This window comes from Vanellus vanellus (genome assembly GCF_965231255.1).
Source record: "Vanellus vanellus genome assembly, chromosome: 3".
In the NCBI taxonomy this organism is placed as follows: Eukaryota; Metazoa; Chordata; class Aves; order Charadriiformes; family Charadriidae; genus Vanellus; species Vanellus vanellus.
Window position 1 is genome coordinate 55,278,169 of NC_138907.1, and position 25,981 is coordinate 55,304,149.

Sequence of the window (25,981 nt, forward strand, 5' to 3'; positions counted from 1 at the left end):
TCAACATGTTCAGTCGCAGCCATACAAATGCAGATCTTTTTACAGCCTCTCACTTGATCCAACCTGAGTGCCTCGTCATAGGAAGAGATGCTCAGGAGTATTCCTTTTTCCCGCTCTCACGTTGCTACTCCATGCAGGCAATATGCTATCTTTAAGTAGGGGGTTATGGAGGCAAACAAGGAGGGAAGAGAAGTGTGAACGAAAGACATGAAAACACTTTTAATGTAAGTGAAACAATGACTTTTGTCCTGACCTCTGCAGGCTAAAGCGTGGGAAATCAAACAAAACCAATCTCAACCTGGCACAGCCTCACAGGGAGTATTTCATTCTGTCTTGCTGAAATGCATCAAAAGGTCTGAAATAAGAAAATTTAGTGGAAAGTGCAAGGAGGATTAATAATAACTGGTCACCATTTTACCTTCTCCTATGAAAGAGAAGATACTGTTAAACTCCTACGCTTTGGGACATAAGCCCAATCTGAGAAGTCTACAATATATTTAAGTATTTTCTTTGGTCCTAAATTGTGTCACCTAGCCTGCATAATATAAGAATGATCTTTAAATTCTTGTTGTAGAGATTACTGTCTGGTGGAGTTTTATCTTCTTACAACATTGCCAAACTAGTATAGTGACGATTGCTGAATCTAATGGGGAATGGTGGGCTAGCTTGCTTTGCAATTTGGAAAACTGGTGCAGTGGGTGAACTTCTCATGTCCTGTAGTGGTACTGCATACGCAATAAGACAGCTCTTTATTTTTCCCATTACAGACCTTAGAAAATGCCAAATTCCAAGGCACTTTCAAGAAGGTCCTTAAACCTGCTGGGCCTGCACAGCCATCCTGCTGAGGCTTACCACTGAGTGGGAAGGCATGTTATAGGAGAGTTTTGAAACAGCAGAAAGGTTGTAAGCTCCTACAAGTGGAAAATAATACAAAGATTAAAAAGAAAAAAAAATAGATAGTGGGGAAAATGGTACAAGATAGGTTGCTTATTTAAATCATTTCTCTGTCATTGTATGTGTGATCTCTTCAGCAACCTAGCAATAAAATGTTGATGTCCAGGCCCTGGTTTTGGTGCTGACTCTGTAGAGCAGTGGCACCGTGGGGTGCAAGGGGCAGTGCTGGTCCATGGCGGTGTGGCTCCCGGCTCCCCATCAGGGCATGGGGCTCCAAAACCACAGGGCACTTAGGTCTCCCTTGCATCCCACCCAGGGCGTATCATAGAGGATGCTTCCTTCACAGTGCGGATGGAGATGTGGCAGCTCTGGTGTGGTTCCCTGGTGCCACAGCTGCCACAGCGAAGGCAGGTAACACTCTGGTCTGAACCAGCTCATCTCCCTGTCACAGCTCTCCCCGGTGTTCACCTAGCTTCTGCATGCAGTGTAGTCTTTCACCCTTTTCTGAGGTTGCAGTGCATATTTGGGAAGGCATCTTGTATGTATTTATCTATATGTACGTATCTTGTATACGTATCTTCAACAGGGATTGTTGAAGGGTTTCAATGCCAAACGTCTTTCTCAGCAGCTGGTACATTTGCTGGCTTTGCTGGGCTCTTTACGGGGCTTAAACCATTAATGACTTTGTGGACACATAGCACTGTGACAGGTAACAGCTCTTACCCAGTTCTCTCGCGTATGTGATGTGAATTTCAAATAAGAAAATTCAACAAACTCAGTCAAGCTGTGCAGTCCTTGTCAGTATATATTGATTTAAGCGAATATTTAAAACTCCCAGAAGACAGTTACATGTTTCCAAAGGGACTCTTACAATTGATGTTAAAGAATTGGAAAGAAACACAAAATAAGGGATCTTGAAACTTAATAATCCAACAGCAATTTATTCTAGCCCTGCTGCAGGCTTGCATTACATTTGAGCTATATAATTATATCTAATCTTGTCCTCTGCAGCCTTGAATTTGCATTTGCTTTAATAGGTATGTTGTAGTTCTGTCCATGCACCAAAAAAACAGAGAATAGGTGATAAATAACTCTGAGATGTCACTTACACACTTATGTTCTTTCTAGTTATGCAAATGAATACTAAAGATCATATTTATTTATAAACCAGGAATGGCAAATGCATATATCAAATTATATGCCAAATTGTGTACCTGTGTACATATGTGCGATATAACCAGTCTAGAGACTTCTTTTTCCTTCTAATGAGAAATAGGGGCAAAGCTACATAAGGCACTTTAAGTTTTTCTTGAAAATTATTCCCACCTAGAGGGAGTCCCAGCACCTGCATAACCAATTACATGGCAAGCTGAGGAGAAGGGGCAGGGACAGATATCCAACGTGATTGGGATGATTGTCATGAAGTACGAGCCGAGAGGTCCAGCAGTTTAGGCTCATTCCTCTGAGTTTCCTTCTGTGACCAAACAGAGGCTGCCCGAGACTACATTTAGAGAAATAAATAAGAAAAGCAATGAGGTTCTGCAATGGCCTCCGAGGAGGAGCAGTGGGACAGACTGTTTTATATCCTTATTCCTCATATATATCCTATATATAGCCCTCATATATGTCCTATGACCCTCAGGCAATACCCGGGTTATCACAGTATCACAGTATCATAGTATGCTAGGGATTGGAAGGGACCTCAAAAGATCATCTAGTCCAATCCCCCTGTCGGAGCAGGAACACCTAGATGAGGTTGCACAGGAAGGCGTCCAGGCGAGTTTTGAATGTCTCCAGAGAAGGAGACTCCACAACCTCCCTGGGCAGCCTGTTCCAGTGCTCTGTCACCCTCACTGAGAAGAAGTTTCTTCTCAAATTTAAGGGAACCTCTTGTGTTCCAGCTTGAATCCATTACCCCTTGTCCTATCATTGGTTGCTACTGAGAAGAGCCTGGCTCCATCCCCATGACATTCCCCCTTTATATATTTATAAACGCTAATAAGATCACCCCTCAGTCTCCTCTTCTCCAAACTAAAGAGACCCAGCTCCCTCAGTCTTTCCTCATAAGGGAGATGCTCCACTCCCTTAATCATCTTAGTTGCCCTAGTTATATTGAATTAGTTTACAGGGCACAGCACCTGCACCTGGGCTCCCATCCAGACTTCTGCTTCTTTGTCACCGGTCAAAGCCACATTTTATTTGGGTGGTCCCTTTAGGTGAAAGGGCTGTTATGTGAGGTTTTATGTCATTTCCTCCCTTTCTCAGAAGTTCCCAGTCCAGGGCAGTCTTGCCACTTTCTTTTCATGGATATTCACAACTCTCTTCTCCCAAGGGATTTTGACAGGACATAAACGCAAGGAGTGATATCTGAGTGCAGCCTGGTTCTTACCAAAGGATTCTCAGCGAACTTCACTTTACAGCTTCTTCTCTTGTTTTGCTGCTCTCAAGGTGCTGAATCACAAAATGTTGTTTTACTTACGGGCACTGCTGTAGCACCAGGCAGCTTTGTATAATGAATCTCAATACTTGAACACAATGATGCATAGATACACAACTACATCAGAGGGGAGCTTTACAGTTACGTGTCATAATCTCTGCTTCTTGACTGAAGGGAAGCAAACACGCTACTACAGAAATCCTGGGGAAGGCGAGTATCTTTCTTGGCATAAAACACAGGAATAAGGACACCACTTGTAATTTAATTTCTTGCTTGACTGGACCACTTATTACATTTCCTTGTATTTTTATATTGTATATATTATTTATTGCATTTTTATTCCGAAATCTAGTCATAGCAATCCAGTTAGGATGCTACAAAAATACAGCAACTCAACAGTGAGTGATACAAACAATTGCGTTCACATGTAGGTATACGCAAGTGATGTTTATCTGCTTAGTGCCATAATCTTGCGTTGTTTTAGTGAGAATTCTCTCTGTGAGAAAAATAAGGAACAAACCTTCTTTTTAAGAGCATCAGGTAAATAAATAGGTGTTGAAGGTTGCATCCAGATAAGCACCTAAAAGCCTGGATATTTCCCTATATTACATATAGAGGTAAGGCTCCAACTCTCATAAGCACATATTTATGGAAAAAAACCCCACCAACGCATGTTTAGGGAGGGGAGTGTTCTAAAATACCATTTTAAAATGCACAACAGACATTTATTTATTTAAATCAGCATTTTAAAATGGAAATGGAATAAAGAACTAAAATACAAGTTTCCAAGAGGCTACTTTAAGGTTTTTTTAAGTCAAGAATGCATTTTACCTCCTTTCTGTCCTCAAAGGTGTGATGTTTCAGCCTGTGCCCCAGTTATTCACCTCCCCTCAGCAGAAGCAAACAGAGCTGTGACATTTCATGAACACATGATAATTCATGTACAAATACTTGCTAGAATAAACACACAGGATATTCTGTAAGTGTTTATTCTGTAGGGATCTCTGAGCCACCTTGTGAGTTCATACATCTTTGAGCTAATTTAGAGGTAAACAAAAATTTGGGTACTGAAGGATATAATATGAATCTCTGATATTCTCTAGATAAGGATAAGGATATAAAACAGCACAAGCACTATACGCATCTATATACAGTTAATACAGAGGTTTGTTTTTTTCCTCAAATTAAGAAGTAGTCTGAAAAATATTCTTGATTCACCCCGGCAATTCAGTTCCTAGTGTGAAATGCAGAACTACTGCTAATTAATTTAATCCTTTTTCATGCTTAGGAAGGGACACACAAGCACATAAGAGCCCGAGAAGAGGAGAGCACTCTTGGATGTCACCTCCTTCACTGATGTGAAAGGCCTCTCGCATTCTGGCTTGGCCACCGAGCTCATCCCTGCCTGCGATGAGCGCTCCCCTTTGCTCAGGGGCGCCCCACGCAGCAAAACGCTGCAAGCCAAACTGCAGATGCTGCAAGCACATGCTGACAGAGCACCTGATTTTCAGCAAGACCGTCATTCATAGGTGAATCACACCCCAGAGAGAGAAGATGGTCCATCTCTGTTAAGGGACCGTAGGCGTGTATGGTTTTCCACCCTGTTAGAAACTAAATCGTCTGAGCAGGGTTTTATCCTGATTATATACTGTTAGCCTCGGTCCAGTGTGGCTCTGTTTCATTAGAGAAATATCTTCAGCGCCCTTGGTGGATGATAGTAGCACGTAAGTTTTGTTTACTGTAGGAAGAGGCCTGCATGGTCCCTGTCAGTTGATCAGTAATGTGTTGCGAAGCAAATTTGTGAGGACGATGCCAAGGCACAAAAACCAGACTATCCTGACTTACATGGTCATTGTAAACTGGGGATGATCTCCATGGCTCTTCCTATCCTTAGGCAGGCTTTGAAAAAGTTTCTCACCAGCAGTAGAATCATAGAATCATAGAATTGTCTAGGTTGGAAGAGACCCTTGGAGATCATCAAGTCCAACCATCTACCCTGCTCTACAAAGTTCTCCCCTACACCAGGTTAGCTCCCCTCCTGCGGCCCTCCACTATTTGTGCTCCCAGAGCTGGGAGTGTTTTTGGCAATGGGACTTTTACTAATCTTTGAGAACAAAAGCCAAGCAGTTTCAGCTTACATACACCCCAACAACATGAACCACTGCCAATTGCACCAGCCTTTGTGAGATCGCAGCCTGCACACGTTTGTGCCTTAGCAGCAGCAGCAGCAGCTGAGTTCCAGTTTTTACAGGGACAGGACACAGTGCAGTAGCCAGGCACCTGCAGAAGCCCATTTCTCTTAAAATACCCCAAAATTCAGACACACTCCTTTACAAACACCTGTACTACTTCCTACAATGTTTAATGCCATCCCAATTTTTCCATTCTTCACATTACTTTCATAGAACACAGAAAATGCAGAGACTGGTGCTGGATACGATGTGTGGCAAAGCAGAGGCTACCTTCTGGTGCACTGCTTGGTCCAAAAATCTGGATGTAGTCTTTGCTAAATGCCTTTCCCACAGATGTTTGTAATGGAACAACTTACTTTCTTCTCTTTATTTTTGTCCACAGTGACTTAAGATTTTGTAAATGTAAGAGTGAGTAATTTCAAAAATCTCCATCTTTGCTTGCTGCTTCGCTTCAATTTTTTAGCTAGTATGGTTTGATTTTTTTTTTTTCACCTACCTTCTGATACAGTTTTCCATCCATCCCAAATGCACGGTGTACCATTTGCAGCCAGAGCAGAGATCTGACCATGTTCTCCTCTGTTCTCCAAGTTATCAGGTCTGTGCCCCAAAGACTCTGAAAGGTCAAAATCAGCACCACCAGATCTTTCTTTGAGGTTTCCAGACCCAGGTCCGGAAGTCTGCAAAGCAGACTTTATGATAGATTTAATGTCCACACAGAAGACATCCACTGTCAGAGTCACTAATAATCCTGGCCAACAACACGGGTTATGTTCTCTGCTATGCCAAAGGACTCTAAGAAACCACTTTAAGTGTGGGTTGAAAAGTAAAGTATATTGTATCAATAGAACATCTGCCTCCACATTAAAGTCGTTAAAGACTATTTAATTTTGAAATAACAAGTCAGCTAAATAAGTCAGAACATATATGTGCTCTGGCATTCAGCCTCCCACACCTGACAAGCATAGGTTAAAAGGCATTATCACTCTAAACAGCAAACAATCGTGCAGGCTAGAAGTAATCACACAATTTGTCACTTTAAAGCCCACTTGAAAACTAAAAGCTCCAAGTTTCTTATTACTGCATTACAAACAATTTACCATTCCTAGCTTACTGCTTCAGTTATCTCTTCTTAAGCTGGTTCCCCTTCTCTGCTCTGTGGTTCTTTTGTGGTGTGCAGAATGTGGTTTTCTTCCACCCTGTAAAATTAACCTTACAGTGAGGAAAAAAAAAAAAAAAAGAGAATTACTGTATTGTCTGCTGGATTGTCCTTGAGCCAGACCTCAAGGTTAGATAAACTTCAATGTCAGCACCAGAGAAGGTGTCCCTGCTGCCCCTGGTTTGGGGAACAGGGGCGAGAGTTGTCCCTTTCAGCAGCAAATTATTAGATTAGCTCAGCTGTGTTGCAGCGCCACAGACGGAGATGTCAAAGCTGATCTTAAACTCCAGCAAAACAAGTGCCCCCTGATGTGATTCTAGCAGCTCCTCACTAGTAGATGGTTTGCTGGTGTTTGCAGTTTCGGTCTGATCAGTCCCAGGTAGCCCCAGAGAATCACAGGCTCAGTTTAAATGCCCATCCGCAAGCCACCTTCTAGCTAGTATAGCCTCCTCTTTACCCGGCAATATTAATCTTTCTGTATCCTCTAGTGTGCTAAAGTCAGGAGTGTCTGCTTTTGTTGCTTTCTTACTTAAAGCTCTTGTTATTCTTGCCATCTACTTCCATGGAAAATATTTTTTTTATGTTTTCTTCTGGCCATTTCTTTCATAGCACAAGCTACATCATTTCAGATGGTTCAGTTCAGCCTGTTTTGGCTGTCTTGCATTCCCAGATCAAGGATTGTTGAGAAATTGGGACTTATTCCACATTACTCATTTTTTTTCCATCCCAAAGCCCCCAAACCAACCAACTAACCAGACAGCCAGCAGCAAAATACCCTCAAAACAGCCAACCAAACAAAAAAAAAAAAACAAATCCCAGAACCCGTGCAAACCCCCACGGAGGGATTATCTACCTTGAGCAGGCTGACAAGGACTGACAAGGGGCTATGCTTGAAAGCATAGCCGTGGCAGCATCGAGGACTGCAAAATATGCCCAGCAAGCAGATTAAGTGCGTGGGTGGCGTTAACCCAGCGAGCCGAGCCGCGGGCTGCGAGGCCTGGGCCAGCCAGCGCTAACCCGCATTGCCGCCGACCAGGTTAATGCCGTCAGCATGCAGGGGCGACCCAGCAGCTCCGCACACACAGGTCCTCGGGAGCTCGCGCCTGGGCTCACGGGGCTGTCGTGGGGGCTTGCTTGGGTGTGGAGCGCGGGCTCATGTGCGTGGGCTGCAGGACTGCACGTGCCTGGACAGTACAGGCTCCCACGGGGTACAAAGCGTGGCCCCAGGCATGCCTGTGCTCCCCCATCAGTGAGCGGCCCTTCCTCCTTTGCTTTCTCATATCCTCTGAAACGTAAGGTTATACACATTTCTTAATCCTTCGGGTTATATAAGTTATCTCAAAAATCTCTCCTGCCACCATCCCGGACAGCCAAGAGATTTGCCTGCGGCTACTTTGGGCTATCATAGCCTGTAAATCCACAAATGCTTTAAGCTGCCCTAAGCCAGAAATGACACCCAAAGCCTTCCTTTACCCCATGCTGTCCCTTCAACTAGGCAGGGACAAGAGCCCGGACAGCCGTGCTGTGAACAGGAGCGGGGAACTGATAATTTTTTTTTTCCTTTCTTTTTCTGGCTTAGCTGTGACCCAGATTAGTTGTCCCTGTCGTTCCCTGCCAGTTGATTGAGCAATTGCACCAAGGGTTGTGCTGGCACAGAGGGGTGGGTGGAGCAGCAGGAGGGGGCAGCCGGGGAGGGCAGGAGCTCCCCTGGGCACACAGCTGGCTCCCGCTGGCCCAGGCTGACCTGAAGTGCAGCCTGAGCTTTGTCTCCACTGTGCAGCTCAGCGCTGGGTCTTTCTGGGCATCCTACTGGGGCTGTCTTCTCCTTAGTGACGGTGACCCTTCTGTCCTCTTCGGCAGATGCTCACACCTCGACAGAGAGGGTGCGATGTGAAATCCCTTCTGCTCCTCAGTCCCCCGTGGGTGATAATTATCTGTATGTCTCCCTCCGCCTGGCAAGGGCCAATGACCCTATAACCTCCCTCCTACTTGCAGTGCTCTTTGCTCCACAGCTCTTAACGATTTCTTTCTCTCCAAAAACTGCCACTGCGCCATTGATTAGCATAATTAAGTTAAAACTCAGAGCAATTATTTCTAACCATCATTTAGCTTGGAATTCAGGACTTGTGTTTTAAAAATGAATTTATACTAAAAACCTGTCCATCTTCCGAACTTATTTCTACTGGCTTAATGAAATATATTGCAGAAAACTTCTGTCAGATCCTGGCTCATACAAAAGGTACCAAAAATTCAGCTCCTCTTCCTACAGGAGAAGGACACGGCCTTGCTTCTGTTTCTGTAGATATCTCTTGATTCAGCCGCGACAACCATACATAAAGCCTGACCTTTCAAGGATACAAATATCAGAAGATGAACACGCTTCTGCCTAGGAAGATGCTAGATTTAGAGGCAAGAGGATTTGGGATGAGTGTTTAGTTGAGCACTTTACTGATCTGGTTCTACATACAAAGTGTGCTCGCCTCTCCCCAGTCACCTTGCAGACGGGTTGAGGAGGTGAAAGGCAGGCTAGAAAGATTGCGGTGTTGCTGAGGTGTCCCTTGGGAGCGTGGAGGGCAGTCAGTCTGAATGCTGGAGCAGGAACTACTCTAGGATGTGACGGTAGTGTGCCACAGGGCACAGAGCACAAGGCTTCTCCTTCCCTGTATGAACGCTAGGGGTTACACGTAAGTTCTTAACAACCAGGGGATGATTCAGGGCTATCACTGCAAGTAGCAGCATCATGCCATCCTCAGTTCTCTTGAATTTCCTCCCCACCTTGCTTTCTGCCTAATGTTATTGATGGTAATTTTTTTTCAGATTAGATTGTATAAAATCCGGGGCTGTGCTTTTCTGTATGCATTTGACTGTGGGGAATGTGAAAGCTTTTCTTACAGCTTGGATAGCGTCTACTGTGGAGGATCTCTGACTGTGGATTCAGGGGATAGGTAGCACAGTGTCCTGCGCTTCAGTTATCTTGGACGCCAGACAGACTCATTCAATTTGTGTCTGTTTGGGGAGTCTGGATGAGCGGAAAGAGTAATTCCAGAGCAGAAGGTGAATGTTTCTAGTTTTATAGCTGTTCAGATATAAAACATTACAGATAGCAATTTACACTTTGCTACAATCCTGACACAGCTGTTTGCCTCGTGGGATGATTCATTTACACTTAAGAGAAAAAATAGTGGCGAGAGTGACTCTTCCCTCAGATCCTTTATATTCCTTGCTGCAGATTTCAACACGCCTGTTACCTACCCTGAGTGCTGAACGACCGGCTAGAAGTGTTTTTCTGCTTCAAAGAACGTAAAGTAAAGCAATTAATCCACTTCCTTCAGGAACCCTCTGCACTGCCACCCCGCTTCCTCTGCCAGACTCCCTGTTACTGCACCCAGGGATTCATTAGAAAGCAGTTCAGACACTTTCATGATGGTATGCCAACTCCTCGTTCAAATGCACAGAAGATCCATCCTGCCTCTGGGCTCAGGATACGAATAACCATCCTTAACTCAGCAGGAATTACCCCTGAGGAGCCTGCCCCCAAAAATGACCTCATGCTGTAAAGATGGGCAGGCTACCTAATTTTTTGGTAACCAGAGAAATGTATGTGAAGTTCCATCGCTGCCTGCAAGGCTGGGAGGAAGACTTGAGCGTTCATTGTCGTAATTAAATATAGAAGGGAAAAAGAGAGGCACAGAGATCTGGGCACCAATCCTGAAGCAGGGGTCTGCAGTATGAGCACACACGACTAGTAAGACAAAGCAAGGCTACAAGGACACTTCAAATTGAATGCTTCAAAAGCATTTATTATTATTTATGCAGCTGACAATGATTTGATAATTGCAAAATAATTCACTGAAGTATAATCAACACACGCACTACATTTCTCATAACACCATAAATCCAAATTTCTCTATAAATCCAAATGCTACTGAAGTGTGAACCTTGAGATTTAGAGCAGATTTCTGCAGTGTACATGCTGTACATCACCGTATGAGGTTCCCCCTTGACCCTGACCAAAAGGCGGACCGCTGCTTTGATGGAGCTTGGCAGCAATTTAACTGCTGCCTCCCACAGCCTGCCGAGGCATTTGGGCGTCGCATGCTCTATTACGTGTAACACCTGCATTTGGTTTTGGCTGAGGAGCACAACTACAGCCACAGGAAGAAAAGTTCACTGGATTTTGAACACGTTAGGAAGCATTTTGGACTGCCTGAGGAAGCAGACTTCTTTCTTCCTTCCACATAGGATGATTTCATAACAAGACCTACAGATGCCCAAAGCTTGGAGAACAAAGTGCTCTGAACTCACTCTGGGGATATATCTGAATAAGAAAAAATATGAGGAGGGAAACAAGGGAGGCAACTAAGTAAGCCAGAAGCGACAGCGTACTGCAGTAGCTGAGGGATGATAGTTTGTAAGAGCTGTTGACTCAGAAAGGCCCAGGTCCCAATCAGTGCTCTGAAACAAAAGTCATCCACCTTGTCCAGCATCCCTGAGCAGGGCTCTCCGGGGCTGTTCAAACTATACTGTGCATACAGTACCGCGCGCGTGTGAAATGCATTTAGAACTGGATTTTTCTCTCAGATAATCAACTGCATGTCGCTACTTGTTTTGTAAAGTTATCTCCCGTGACTGTATAAACTACTAATTTCTGACTTTTAACGAAGCAAGCAAAGAAAATAGAAAGCTCTTGTTCTGTCAGTAGATGAAGAAAACTGGAGGTCTGTAGAAATGTTGAATATTCTGTTTAATCAGAAGCTTTATAATCTCTGTAACTTTAATAGGGTGTAGGAAAGATGGTGGTAGCTAAGTTCCGGATTATGATCATCTTTAAATTGTCAAATCTCAGAGATCTCATTACACCTGGTAAGGAATTGAATTATTCTAGAGACTTCAAAGTAAGCAGGTTTACAAAATTGCTCAGCAGTATGTCTTATTTGTGTTTTATTCATAATAGTTCAGAAGTCATCTCAAGGCATCTACCTCTCCAAAATGGGTATGCATGTGTTCTGTCTTCATCACGCTGTGCTCCTGTGCTTTAGTATGTGATGAGAAGAATGGCTTGTTTGGCTCATTAGCAGCTGTACTGCGTACGTAGTACATGCACATACCATCCATGAATCTGTTGTTTTGAGGTAAACAGAAGTCTGGCAAGCATGCACTATGATTGTTTGTTTGATGGGGAAAAATGCTGAATTTTGATTTGCATTTTATTTGCAATACAATGACAACTTTTTTTTTGCAGAAATTCATTGATACATTCCATGTGCAAAACTATCTGAGATTTTTGTCAAAGCACGCGTGTGTGTGTATATATATTTTTATTGATACTGGGGAAGACAAATGAGAGTTTGCATCCACTTGACAGGGTAAGGAAGAGGAGAAAAATGAAGTGGAAATTGTCTTATATTAATGGCCAAAACTGCAATCTGCAATCCCTTTTGGAATTACCATTGCAGTTAGATCATCTAGGATACTCTTCATTTTGTGCCTACTTCAATAAGGTCAAAGTTCCCATGAGAAAAAAAAAGCACATACAGTGAAATCACATATAGTGAAATCCAGTGACTATTCAGCTAGAGCTAAAAATTGAAAAAAAAGGAAACATTTAGAAAAGCAGATTATGGGAATAAGAGACGCAGGGAAAATCAGGAGCTGAGTAGATATTAAAAACTCCACCAACAAAACCTTTTGGTGATGCTTTTGTAAATAAGATGAGAAGGGCAGATGCTCCTTTTTCATCATTTCGCCCTGCCTTGAGAATACCAGGGGAGAAGTGACACTGACAGCTAAATGCACAGCAGCCCTTGCCATCTGGTACGTAAAGTGCATCAGGGCTTAGTAGAGGAAGTGGGGACAAACAGCATGAGAACCTATTTTAAACAAAACGGGAGCCAAGGAGAAACCTGTGTGCAAGCCGAGGTGACTGGCCTAACGAGCAAGAGGAGAAACAATGGGAAAGCCCACAGCGACCCTTAGGCGTAGGTGAGGGACAGGCACCCTATTGAGTGGTATAGCCACCATGTGTGCACACGTGTATAACCACTCACTGGGTGTCTTTTTCTTTTCAATCTTCAGGAAGAGGCAGCCAGAATTCTCGCCCACCAGCCAGTGTCCGTCGGCACATGTGCAGCTTTGAAAAATCCCACACTGCAGTGAATGTGTAAGAGAAGCTGCATGACAAAGAGTGGTTTTACCCCTTGCTTTCTCTTTCTCATTGATTTGTCATGTCTAATGATGGGACAAATGTGGTGCATGCCATTAAAGATGGGAAATTTGCTTATGTCCCTTGTTTTGCACAATGCCTTAGTCTGATTGTCCAGATGTGATGAAGAGGACACTGAACAATTTTTTTGCAGCTTTTACTTTTTTTTTTTTTTAAAGCCTTCAATTTTATTTGTAAATGCCTACCAATTTGCAAATACATCCTTTTTCGTACTAATTTTATCTTCTTTTTCCATTTAGCCAACATTTTTTTTTCTTTTTTACAGTTTTGCATGGAGATGACATTACCCTGCGTGCTTTAAACAGCAATCTAGTGGCTGTCTCATGGCAAGGCACCTTTGCTGTGCACAGCTCTTGCTAACTGTGCTTGTTAGCGAACTGCTGCTGCAGAGCCAGCAGAGGGAACACAGAAAACACCGGTTCGGTGGGATTTGCAGAGCAGGGAAGCCATGAGCAGGCACACGTAAACAAAACCAGCAGAATCCGGCCTAGGAAGAGTCACCCTAAAGCGTCTTTAAACGGTAGCAGGGAAATTTTGCCTGTTACAGTTTCTGAAAGACGTTCCGATGCTGCACAGTCTCCGCTCAGTGAACAATAGCAAAATTCAGCTTTTCGGAAACGAGAAGTGCAAACACTGACCTCTCTGAGCAAACACAACCCCAGTGGAGAAAACATGCTAGCTGTTGCAGAAACAGCAAAGCTTCGCCTCATTTCTTCCAGGACAGATTTATGCTCGTTTCCAGCTGATAAACTGCAGCTGTGAAACGGTCCTGCTCCCTGCCCCAGGGAAGGTTGTGCAGCGACTAGGTGGAAAGCTGCCTGTGATCCACTGACACAGCATTTTGAGCAGCACCGTCTCTCTACGGCCAGGGATGCCGTTCAGCTCCTCTCAGCTGCCACAAAGCATTCTAGCTCTCTATATGCCTCTGGCAGGCTCTGCTGTTTGTGGACAGGTAGCAGTGACGTTAATTCAATCAAATTTGCAGATCGGAAGAAATACACACATATATCTGGAGCGGTAGTGAGGGTTTCGCAGGGCCTGTGCAGCAACCAGATTTGCCACCCTGAAAGGCAAGCTTTACAAAGCCAGTGTAAGGAGCAGAACAAATATTTTGTTATTAGCTTCCAGTCCGACAACAATATGCCCTTCTTTTCTGATCTGGAACCAGTGCTGCAGGCTCCCAGGGGACAGATCGCCAATTGTCTGGCTGGAAAGGCTGCTGAGGAAATGGGAGCCCAACACAGGCATACCATTAGGGGGCAAAGGCGAATGCAGCAACGGATTATATGCAAAAAGCATAGGCACAAGCTGTAAAACTCCCGAGCACAGGAAAGGCTGAACATCCTGCTTTTTGCATGACAACGCTTGGGATTTTTTTTTTCAGTTTAGAAAAAAAATCCTCATCCACGTGAGCTCCTGAGAAACACCTCTGGTGGGGCTCCAACCAGTCAATGGGACTTCAAACGCTTGTGGCAGCTGCACGGACAAGAAAGGCTTTAAAAAGCCGCAGAGCTTTTCAGACCTGCTGAACATGAAGCTTGCTATTTTGGCTTCTCTGCCCATCCCTGCCCCTCAGGCTTCCCTCTCCCTCCGGCCAGGGCTGATGCTTTCAGAGGCCTGGCGGTGCTGCACTGTGGCCAGGGAAAGGGCATGTCCTCCGTCAGCAACTGACTGCATGGACTCCCTGTGGCCACGAAGCCCAGGCTGAGTGGTAGGCATGTGTCTGCCACATCGCCAGACGCCCATCACCACTGCCTGGCCTCCCACCTGAGTCTCCGTCACCAGAACTGCAGCAGTTTGCCAGTCTGGATTTTCCTGAGGAAGCCCTGCTTCGCTACCTCAACATGCTAGAAATCACCACGGGTGCTATGGCTTCCCTCATCTTCCAGTTGCAAGCAATTAGATGTAGGGGCTTGAAACTCTCTTGTGTTTTTATGTACACAATACGGTTATTGCACTAATGTTGATCTCCATTCTCCGTATGATCCCAGAGATGGTCAGAAATGCAGAATAATGAAAATATAGAATCATGAAAATTTATTATCACGTTAAACAACTCAGAAACATCAGCTCTGAGTTTCAGGGCTCTTTTCTTTTGAAGCTGCACATTCGTTACCATGGAAACTTGCAGATACACCCAGAAAACCCACAGGCTTTACCAGCTGCTTTATCTACTGCAGCAATATTAGGGAGAGCTGTATATTGCAAATGAGGGGCCTCATGACTAAGCTTCCTGTGGCAACTGGGTTAAGTTTGCACTCAAAATGCTGGCATGTTAAGGCAATCCTGATGGCTCTTCGAGCACTGTTTAAACTGCTGGGAGTTTATTTTATTCTCAAGTATACCAGAGAATCTTGACAAGTTATAGTGGGAGAAAGACCCCATCGTCTGCTACCTCTGCAATGGCTGCACACTTTTTAGCAACAAATATCCAGAGCAGCGGGCTTTTACTAGTTCGTTAGGGATTTATCCCTGCTCTGATACAGCTATTGACTAGGAAATATACTGGATTTTCAGTATAATTTGTCCCTTTTGTAATTTCATCTAGGGCTCTCAGTTGCGCATCTATATGCTATGTGAAATACCTTCCAGCCTTGGTGCTAACACCCTCCAGATGTTTGAAATGAAACTGAATATATTCAGTGTCCTGGTTTGAGTGGCATAGGATTAATTCATCTTTCAGTAATTTTACTTTTCAGCAAGGTCTCTTCTAATGCTAGGGAAAACTGCATTTTTAGAAGACTCTAGCGCCTGAATTTGTGAAAATATTTACTTTATTTCCAGCTATGGTAAGTGGGTTTCAAGGTCTCGGTGTTTTTGAGCTCGCCAGGTGCAGGGATGAGGGAAAGTGAGACCCGAGCACTTGACCCAAGCAGGCCAACATCCTATGAAAATCACATTCAATATAAATTAGGAAGTTTGCGGAGGAGTCTCTCTCTCCCTTGATGACTGCAATCCTGAGAACTTCTTGTCCTGGTGCCGGACCCCTGAGGCCTTCCCTTCCTCCCGAAGCTGTAGTGCTCACAGTGTCTGCCATTTGCTGGGAGTGCACAGCTTCCTACTGATAGAATTGGCTGAGTATAATCCTTGTATATTTCAAATTGGTATCGGGATCAATATTGGTTCCATTGGTTCAATTGGTACGATTAATGGTAATTATTTAGTCTTATTCTATTAAATCTGTTTATATTTCAATCCTCGGGTTTCCTTGTTTTTCCCGGTTCCCCTTCCCCAGTGGGGAGGGGTCATTGGCTGATAGAATAATTGTCTGAATGACAATAAATTGTTGTGGGTTCTTCACACCATAACATTCAGCTATTTTAGTATTCTCTCACGCACTTTCTTCTCTGTCCCTGATAGTTTTTTCTGTTGCTGCTCCGTATACATCTTCCAGTTTGTCGATATCTTTCTGGTACAAGATGTGGTGCCCCAAATCATTTTCCACCAGAGCCACAGAGGGTTACAGAAAGCAAGGGAAAACCCTCAACCGTCTTAATTACTGTTAAACTGCATTCATAGGAAAGACCTCCTAATCTCTGTACCATAGTGTGGTGCTTTTGAGTGGGGAACACAGGCTATTTTTGTGGTTTTATTGTATTCAAAGTTCATTAATAAGTGCTCCTTATTCAACAGCCGCTCTAGATCTTTTTCTATGGTATTTCTTTTGATGCAATGTTTTTTGAAGGTTGTTGATCTTCACAGCCTTCCAGTCCTACAGACTATTTTGTCTTAGTTGCACCCAACTACACTTTTCCTAAATTAATTTCATTCTATCATTTTCTTCCTGTGTTCCTAAGCTTTCCCGGTCCCTTTGCTCAAAACATTGTAATTTTCAGTTTTCACATTCTATTAGCTGTGCTCCTTTTTGAGCCTGTCTGAATAAATTCTTCAGTTCAGTTATTGTCATTGACTGCACTGTCATATGCATTTATTCAAATGTGCAGCATGAGACACATCTTCAGGTAACAGAAACATGCTTCTCCATTGATATCAGAGGATCTGAGATGATTTACATCATGCTTTTTCCATGCACTAACTTTAAAAAAAATTACAAAGGTGATCCAGTAGGACATATTAATTCTGAATATTTGGTAGGGTTTACATATTAATAACAACAAAATAAACAGATTCAAAACTTAATCACTAGTAAAAGCACTTTTTAATTTCACTTTGATTTGCAGGTTTCTGATCTTCATTTCTTGAACACTGGAAGAATTTGCTTGCTATTTGAGACAAACTGTTTATTTTCCTGAACTTTGTATTACCTATTACAATAAGTTGTTTTCTCCAAGCAGCATTAGCAGCTATTTGATATTTTTTTCAAAATACTCAGTGAACACACTGGTGAACCAAAGTTTCTTCACTCATAATTAGACGGATGATAGAAATGTGACATAGATTCCATATTTCAGATGAGACTAAAAATCTATAGCAGTAATTATAATCAGTGGTTAGCTCGTTATACACATTATCAGTGTAATATTCTCACACCTTTGTTGAGCTAGGTAAGATCTGCGATTCGTGCTAAAGTTGTAGGTCGTTGAAGCATTGCAGTGAGCATCTCTCTTGCCTGCCCCCCCCCTTGAATTTACAGTTGTATAAAAGTGCCTACGTACATATATGTAATTGTTAAGTCCCAAAGTGAATAAGTCTATTTATTTAGGGATATTTGGTTATATCTGAGCTGTCGGATTTGGGAGTACTTCCCTGCTCCTGGGACCGGGTATGAGCCTAACAGCAACCCAGTTCCACAGTAACACAAGTGTAAAGCGTGCACCCCCACTCCTGGCTCCTGCTTTCCTCCTCTGAGCAACCAGGGCATGGGGCGGGGAGGGGTGGTGGGTGGGTGGTGGCACCCTCTGATCCTGCCTCGAAGCTCTGAACCCAACCTGGACACCTTGTGGATGGAAACCAGGATCACCTCACAGAGTACTCAGGCTAGACATAGCTGCTGCATCCGCGTTACAGACTGTATAATATTAACATTTCAATTTAAAAAAGAAAAAAAATGAGCAAAAAAATCAGTTATCAATAGGGTTGATGTACATTAGAAAGCCTACATGTAGCTCAGATCAAAGTAATATTTAACTTTTCCAGCAAAGTAACTAATGTAGGAAATTAATAGGTCAGATTTACTTGCCATCAGCCAGTGGCACCTTTTTGGAAAGGTGGCTCTGGACTTGTGCTTACTCACAACAACCCCAAGTCTCATCAGGTTCTGCCCCTATAAGACAGCCTGACAGCGTTATGTTTTCCTATATTTTGTGTAGCTGTTTCCATCACACATTTTAAAGCAGCTCTCTAATTTACATAGAGCATTGTGTCCCATGCCCAAGGCAATTTTGTCCTAAAAAAAAAGGGAGGGGAGTGACAAGGAAAAGTTAGTTCAGCAATTTAAATTTCCAGCAACACGAGTGGGAGGCTAAACTTTGCTCTAATTATACAGCACCACAGAAAGTATTGGAATCACACTGTGAGAACTGCTGTAAGGTCCTCTTATCGCCGAGATAGAGATTACAGTGTAAATGGACTGAGGCTGAAATTGGTTTATGATTCTTTTTTTCTTTTAGGTGATAATATCAGGCAAAACACCTGAGCATACACCAGAGAGGGACTGTGGTCGATAATGGCTCCCTCAGTCCTGGGTGAGCCACAGAGAGGTTAAACCTGGGTTAGTAAAAGAGGTGAGGTCCTAGAAGCAATGCGCCAAAACTGGGGCTTGCAGGAACACGCTAACCAGTGGGACCTGCTCTGCTGATGAGCGGCAGGGCTGACTGCTGCAGCCCTGAGAAGAGGCTCCTGTTTAGCACAGGGAGGTACCACTACCCTGCATTAAAACGAGTTCGCTCCCTTAATCAAACTTCACGTCCCAGTGGCCTTACTGAAATGGAGACAGTAACGGAGGAGACCTTGGGGATACCAGCAAAGCACCTGCAATGTGCTGCAGCGCAGGTACTAGCCTTCAATTTTAAACTCGTTAGCTTGGGTCCTGGGAACAGTGAGGCCACAGAGGGACAGAGCTTTGCTCAGGCTCATTACCGCTTCTTACGTGACTACAGGGTTGGAGAAAGCTTGTGGATGGCTAACTGCCTGTCTGTGGGCAGGGCAGGACTTCCTCTGCCCATCAAACAAGCTGTAAGCATGTCCTACAGCTGGGCAGGGGTATTTTGGACCACAGCCTCAGATTTGGGTACAGCAGTTCTTTCTGCAAGTAATTATTAAGGTCTGAAGTTGTTTTCCTGCTTGTTTATAATCATCAGCTGAAAGTATCTGAAAATAACTGCCCCATAGTCATGCAGAGATTACCTGGTAAAGATCCATGCATGCATTAAAAACAACACTTGGAATTAGCAAAAATAGTGAAAGATGTGCTCGTGGAACTAATAAAAATTCACACAGGAAATATACTTATGTTTATTCTGCCAAAACACAAAAACCCTAGACAAAGTTGTGGTGAAAATTGAGAAACAGCAGCTAAATTCCATGGATGTCCTTGCCTATAAAGCAAAGGCAAGCCCATCTTAGGTGTTGATAGGATATCCAAGAACCTGTCTGAACATTTAGGCTAGATGCAAGGATTTGAAGAAATACTACCTGGAGCGTTACACTGGGTATACACAACCACAAACTTTAAGATCCCTTGAGACTTCAAGGAGTTCATTTCTAGGCAGTAAGTGTGATGTCTAAATCCGATGGGAAATTGTATAAGGGGGAGAGAAAGTTAGGAAAGGCAAATAAATACAGGATGGACCCAAAATGGGTACCTTCCTATTGATAAAAGCAAGAAAACACCCGTTAGTCCCACCTCGTCACTGTGCAACTGAACATCACTTTTTCAATACCTCAACTGTCATCTGGCTTGGTGCCCTCTCCTGCCTTTGTGTGGAAAAATCATCCCTTCTCCCATTATACCAGGTGGATTGTTTTGATCTTCACCTTCTCCCACAGATACTTCCCTCAAAAAAGAAGGTGACAATCACTTAGCAAACAGTGACCATGCATCCCACGTGCAGTCAGAATTGTCACCCAGTTCAGGTCTGACCTTTTCCAACCCTGTCTTTGCTTTTTTGTCTAAATGTTGATTAATGCTATTCAAGATGGCTGGTCTCTGTTCCAGGATAACAAGCGTTTTATTGCATGGTAATTGTTAATTCTGCCTGAACGTGTCAATCTTAGTGTGACTCCCTACCAGCTGTCCAGCAAGACAGAGCCCAGGTATTTCTGTGACAGTCTTGTGACTCCGTCTCAAACGTCTGTCGCAGGCTAACAGTGCACGGACACAACGAGGACAGCAAGTCGAGGGAAAGAGCTGGAACAAGAGACTGAGGAGAACAGTAACAGAAAAAGAGAGATTTCCCAGTGGAAATCACCAGATTGACCCCATGGAGAGGCGCTCAGGCTCTAAAGCTGTTTGTCACAAGGCCATTGGAGTCATGAGCGGGGAGGTCCGGCAAGCGGAGGCAAGGTGCTTTGGTGGCACCAGCTTTCCCTGTAGAGCAAGTCGGTAACAGACAAATCCTGATTAAGTGGTTTGTTCGTGTTTGGGTATTGCAGTCCCAGCGCAGTTTGATTTAAGTACGGCCATTGACTTGGGCTCCATTAAGTACATTATGGAGAGTGCTACAGAAGAAAGAAGTCAGAAGAGCAGCACTGGAGAGTAAGGGGGAGGAAAATGAACTGAATAGGAGGAAGATCTGAAGACAGAGGTAGTGAGTTCCTTAAAATAGCAGTGCTTGCCTTTGATGTGAAATACAAAATCTTGGGAACAAAATGAGATAGAGACTAAACAGATGGTGTGAGGAGGGATTCAAAAGTGAGATGACGCACCAGAGCTAGATATGAAGAAGTAAATGATGCAGAAGTGGACTTAGCATAAGAGAGACCAGATAATCATCATGGGTTTGGTTTTGGTTTGGTTTTTTTGTTTGTTTTTTTTTTTTTTAGAAAAGCCCTTTGCAGTGTTTGTAAGCTGCAGCATCAGCAAAATACAATATGACTGCACTTGACTTATTTTCCTCTCTACAAGAAGAGACTTGTTTTGAAGTTAAAGCAGACAAAATGTATTTCTGTGTGAAACGTTTGTAGATTTTGGTATGCTAAAATATTACTTTAAAAATGTTTCATGCCCGAAAGTTGTATTCATTTGCTTATCTCCGTAGCACTTCAAAAAAATGTCATACCACAGCTCCAAATGGGAACACTTCTAAACCTTCATTCTTATCTTTTCATCGATCACTATAATATAGAGATTTCATTCTTCAGGTGGGACCTTGGCTTTTTTTCCCCTCTAGATTAAAGATCTAAATCCAAACAGCTCCAGGCCTACCAACTACATGCTTTGGGGAGTTATGTATTTTTTAGTTTGGCCTTTCTTGTGAACCAGTTCCCACAGAGGTGGTGAGTCACAGGTCCAGCATTTGGAGTCTGGAGTCGGAGATGAACTTTCCAGCTTGGATCCATCTCAATTTCTTTTTTTTTCTCCAGGAATATTTACTGCTCAGCAGAAAAGTGCCACATTGTCATGTACGTTTCTTTTCTGTTTTGCCAGATTTACATTATCTGTGTTGTACCGGTTTCTTTCAGCTATGACAAAGTCAGTCAATTTTTTTTTTTTTTTACAAAATTCAACTGGTAATTATTTACTCCCTGAAAAAGAGAAGCACAGGCATCTGAGCAAGGAGAAGCAAAATACTTAGAACAATATTGCAGGCTGTATGTAAGGGAAGTGATCTCCCCTGGCGTGTGCAGTAGCAGGAGGCAACGCTGCTGTGCCAACCTCCCACCCAGATTGCCTCCCACCTGCACTGCAATCACAGGGCCTGAAATGCAATCCTTTGTTTACTTCTGCCCCCTGAGGGATGAACCCCTGAGATAAAGCTGCTTCGCATAAATCATCTCAGAATTTCTGTCTCTGGTATCCACCCAGGTGATGTATATTATAATTTGTGAATGATCTCTACTGCCTGACCTGCAATTAAACAATTGCTTGGTCCTCTTAAGCACCTCTCAGCTCCCTCTCCCACCAGCTGCTAATGAGAAATCACTCTGCTTTGAGCGCTGCTCCCAGCAAAGGTACAGGGAAATGCAGAAAGCCTGCTGTCCCGCGGGGACAGACCTGGCCCTCAAGTGCTCGCTCAGCATATTGACGGGATCCAGCCCGCATGCGGAGTCAGAGGGTTCGACTCGCCACGACTGTGTCGCTGCCTGTGCTTCCACCCACACAAACCAACTGTTTTCAATCGCAGCGTTTTATCCCGGTTTGTAAATAATAGTCGCTCGGGAAGAAGTGCGTTTGCCTCCTACCTGATGGTGGCCCTGGGAGTCCTTCAGTTCTGCAATAGCTAATTTGTTCCTAAATGCAAAGGGGGGCCAGGGAATCATAAGAAAAGGAGGGGTTAGTAACAATTCCTCTCTCTACCCAGAGTGCCGAAGGCTAAGGCTGTGCATTGTTTTTCTCCGGTTTGGAAGTATTTCCTATAAGCTGTAAATCGGGCTTAATTACAGCTCTTCCTGTGACTTTTTTCCCCTCCCCCCCTGCAAGGCGGGGCGAGCAAACCTAGGTACAATATGGCATATATAGAGGCCTCGACACACAGCCGGCCCTGCCAGAGCCCTTCCAGTGGGCCAGGTTTTCCAGGCTGGCTGGAGGGTGGGTAACCAGCAGGGAGTAATTGCCTTTGGATGAAAATCACAGTAATTGCGGCTGTTAAAAGACACCGTTGTTTCCTTCTGTAGTATTTCTGGGACGACATGAAGAACTCGAGGGGGGAGGCTTATTAATGAGGCGAAGCAATCAGTATTTTTGTAGGCTTGTTTGTTATACTGCCTGTGTCTGCGTAATGTGAATGCAAATAAACCCATCTTTATTTTATTCATAGTTCTAATGGAAAGTCTGTGTCATGGTCTGAACCAGGTGGAAGACAAGCTCCCAAGGGGGAACACATGTGGCACAGACTCTCAGTGCATGTGAAGAGCCAGGAGACAGGGTGCAATCAGACAGCGGTGATCAAACCCCTCACTAAAAGCTACCACGGCCAAAGCAAGAGCCTGACTTTTACCGACATCAGCAGTAAGACTCTGTACAATGTGGTGGAGGAAGAAGATAGAGACCCCGTTCGCCTCAACCAGCCCAGCAGCCCCTCCATGGTGGTGCACAGGCGGGTGGCGACAACCCCCCCGCTGCAGGCCACGGCAGAGGAGACCCACCTCTTCTTGCCCGAGCAGACCCCCAAGACCCTGCCCCTGCAGCCGCGGTCTCTCATGGACCAGCTGCAGGGAGTGGTCAACAACTTTGCCACCGGCATCCCTGACTTCAACGCCGTCCTCCCCGCGCCCGGCTTGGGGAATGGCGTGCGGCCCCCCTTCCAGCCCTCCCCACCGCAGCAGCTGCCCCTGCCGCCTCTGCAAGTGGCCGCCTTCAGTGAGGAGCCCCTGTCTCCCCCGGCCGAGGAAGCAGAGAGCGAGAAGCTGAAGCTCATTCAGGGATACGTCTACGAGAAGAACCCGGAGGAGGAGGAGGACGAGGAGCCGGCGACCAGCAAATTGACTCTGGAAGACTCTCCGGCGCTGACGCCCCCATCCCCTTTCCGGGATTCGGTGGCTTCAGGCAGCTCCGTGCCCAGCTCCCCCGTCTCGGAGTCAGTGCTCTGCACCCCCCCAGATGTGACCTATGCCTCTGTCATCCTGCGGGATTATAAGCAAAGCTCGTCCACCCTGTAGACGCTCCAAGAGACGAGAAGGACTTTGGCAGCTGCCTGCTGGGAGGTCTTGGGGAGACAAGTCTCCTGGGGCTGGCGGGAGAGAGAGCAGAGAACAAAAAGTCACATATGACAGGGCAAAAACTTCATCCTGCACTTAAATAAATAAAAGGAAATAAAAAGGAAAAAAAATCCATTCTGAGGGCTCAAAATTCTCTAGCTGTTAAAAATAAAAATACTGTACTTTGAGAAAATGATAGGAAACCATAATAAAGCACAAACCCAAGAGACAACTTCTATAGCAAAAAAAAATAATTAATAAACACACAGGAAAAAAGAAATCACACTTAGTCACACCGTCTCTTGGCGATGCTTGAAAAGGACTCTGGGAAGTGTGGCCTGGAGAAGTCATTAGCACATCCCATGACTGCTGTCTGTCTGCTATGGAAGCAACACACCCAGGAGCTGGCAGGGCGGAGTGTGGTGAGGAGGAACGAAGCTACTTGTATATGAGACATAATATGCATAAATATTTTTTTTTCCCTGGTCTCTACGGGTGGTATAACTGTGTAATGTGTTTGGGGGAGAGGAGCTGTGATAATGTGAAAGCACACGTCTCTTACTGACTTTTGTCTGAACAATTTGTTCTTCATACTAGACTGCTTTTTGGGGGATCTGGGCTTATTTTAACACTGATTGTGAACAGAGCGAGAAATATGATCAAGTTAAGACTTGAGAGGTTTCTGAAGAAAGCCCTTGCTGTAGTACTTGTAATATGATAAGGACTTAGAAAAAACGCCCTTTTTGTATTAGGTTGTAAACCATGTGGCTAAACTGTTACACAACATTTCCTGTAGCAGAACAATATTTATTGACTAACTTTTCCTAACACAACATATTTGCCATGTAATTACATCATTCCTTTGTGTTACTTTGGAATCAAATGCATTGAAGAATAGCTGTATACTTCGAGCAACACCTATTACTCTGAAAGAAAAGCAGTTTCATGCTGGGGGTTATAGAGCCAGTCTTGAAGCAAGAGAGTGAGCGTACGTTTGTGTTTCTGTATGCGTGTGTACGGTATGTGTGAAGCGTAATGTCCACTAACTACCACTGGAAGATTGTCCTATATACTATGAATATTTTTATGTTAAAATCATGTTTTATATCGCATTGTTACAAATATTCAATAGATCTTTGGAGGTTTGTATGCCGTGCTAACACATTTTTTTTCCTATACAAGCTGAGACAGTTGTTACCCTTATAATAGGGTGCTTTATTTTGCAGATATTTTATGAAGTAGACATATGATATTAATAACCGGTGCATTGAAAACTTGTTATTTTACATGTTTGCAGCCAGTGTGGTTAACAAAAAAAAAAAAAAAAGAAAATGCAAGAAGAAAAAAGTCTGTTTTAGAAATCTTGCACATGCCAGTGTAAAGGCGAGACAGGAAACGTAATTAAACTATTTTGTTGCTTCAGATAATTTAAAATAAAATCATGTCTGGACAGGAAATTTCATCAGTGCTTAATGTGTGCATAAATTCCCAGGGTTTGTTATAAACAGTTCTTTTAAGCTTTTTATGATGTTTAGTTGTGTGTTCTTTTCATACACTTTCATTTCTATTTAATATACAATATTGTATCTTAAAGATCACTTCTGGGCAGCTGTAGTTCTGTCATTCATTCCTCTTCTGCTATCCTTCATGTATTTCCTAGAGATGGGCCTAATCCAAAGCTCCCTAATGGCTGGCATGTACAAAGTCCAGGTCTAATTGCTGTGGCCTGAACTTAATTATACTTATTATTACCCTACTTATAAATGTGCGTATTATACATATACAGGACAGGATTTTAGCTGCTATGAGCTTTTATTGTGCTGTTGAATGTAGCTGAGGATCTGTCCCACAGTTCTACACTTTATTTCCAAAGATATTTTTAAGGAATCTCTTCATGTTAATATAATTGCAAAAACCTGATTTCAACCACGCTGCTTGTGCATATTCTATCAGGGTTTTTCTGAATTCAGCATATTTCTACTCTTTTTCTTTCTTATCACTTGAATTTTAAGAAATCCTGCGGCCAGTCATGAATTCTTCTCTGAAGATCCAAATCCAATTGTTTTGCTCTAATTATATAGTAGTGGTATCAGAAGGTTTGGCTGGTGCTCAAAAGCAGATAGAGCCTTTTTTCCTCATCCTCTTTTCACAATGTTTGCTCCTTTCAATATGACTAGTGGCCAGTTGCTATCATTGTCCTGATGTGGAAAGCATGAAATGAGTTTGCCCAAAGACATGGTCATGTCTTCTTCAGTAGATTGATGTCTCTATAATGAACTAAAGACACCTGAGGGTCAGTTGGTTGATTTTTGTCTCCTTGG

General features: G+C 43.7%; 1 protein-coding gene across 2 annotated transcripts in view; it reads left to right on the forward strand.

Moving 5' to 3' along the window:
* The window catches only part of GRM1 (glutamate metabotropic receptor 1), a gene marked incomplete at both ends in the record, with an annotated part of 196,134 nt that extends 172,513 nt beyond the window's left edge, over positions 1 to 23,621 (forward strand). Inside the window, one exon of one of the 2 annotated variants that reach the window (XM_082480687.1) lies at positions 22,781 to 23,621. In XM_082480687.1, the coding sequence (XP_082336813.1) occupies positions 22,781 to 23,621 (841 nt within the window). Of the gene's footprint in view, positions 1 to 12,754; positions 12,816 to 22,780 lie in introns of those variants that run through there. The other variant, XM_082480688.1, reaches the window with a different exon arrangement.
* Positions 23,622 to 25,981: the final 2,360 nt, after the last annotated feature.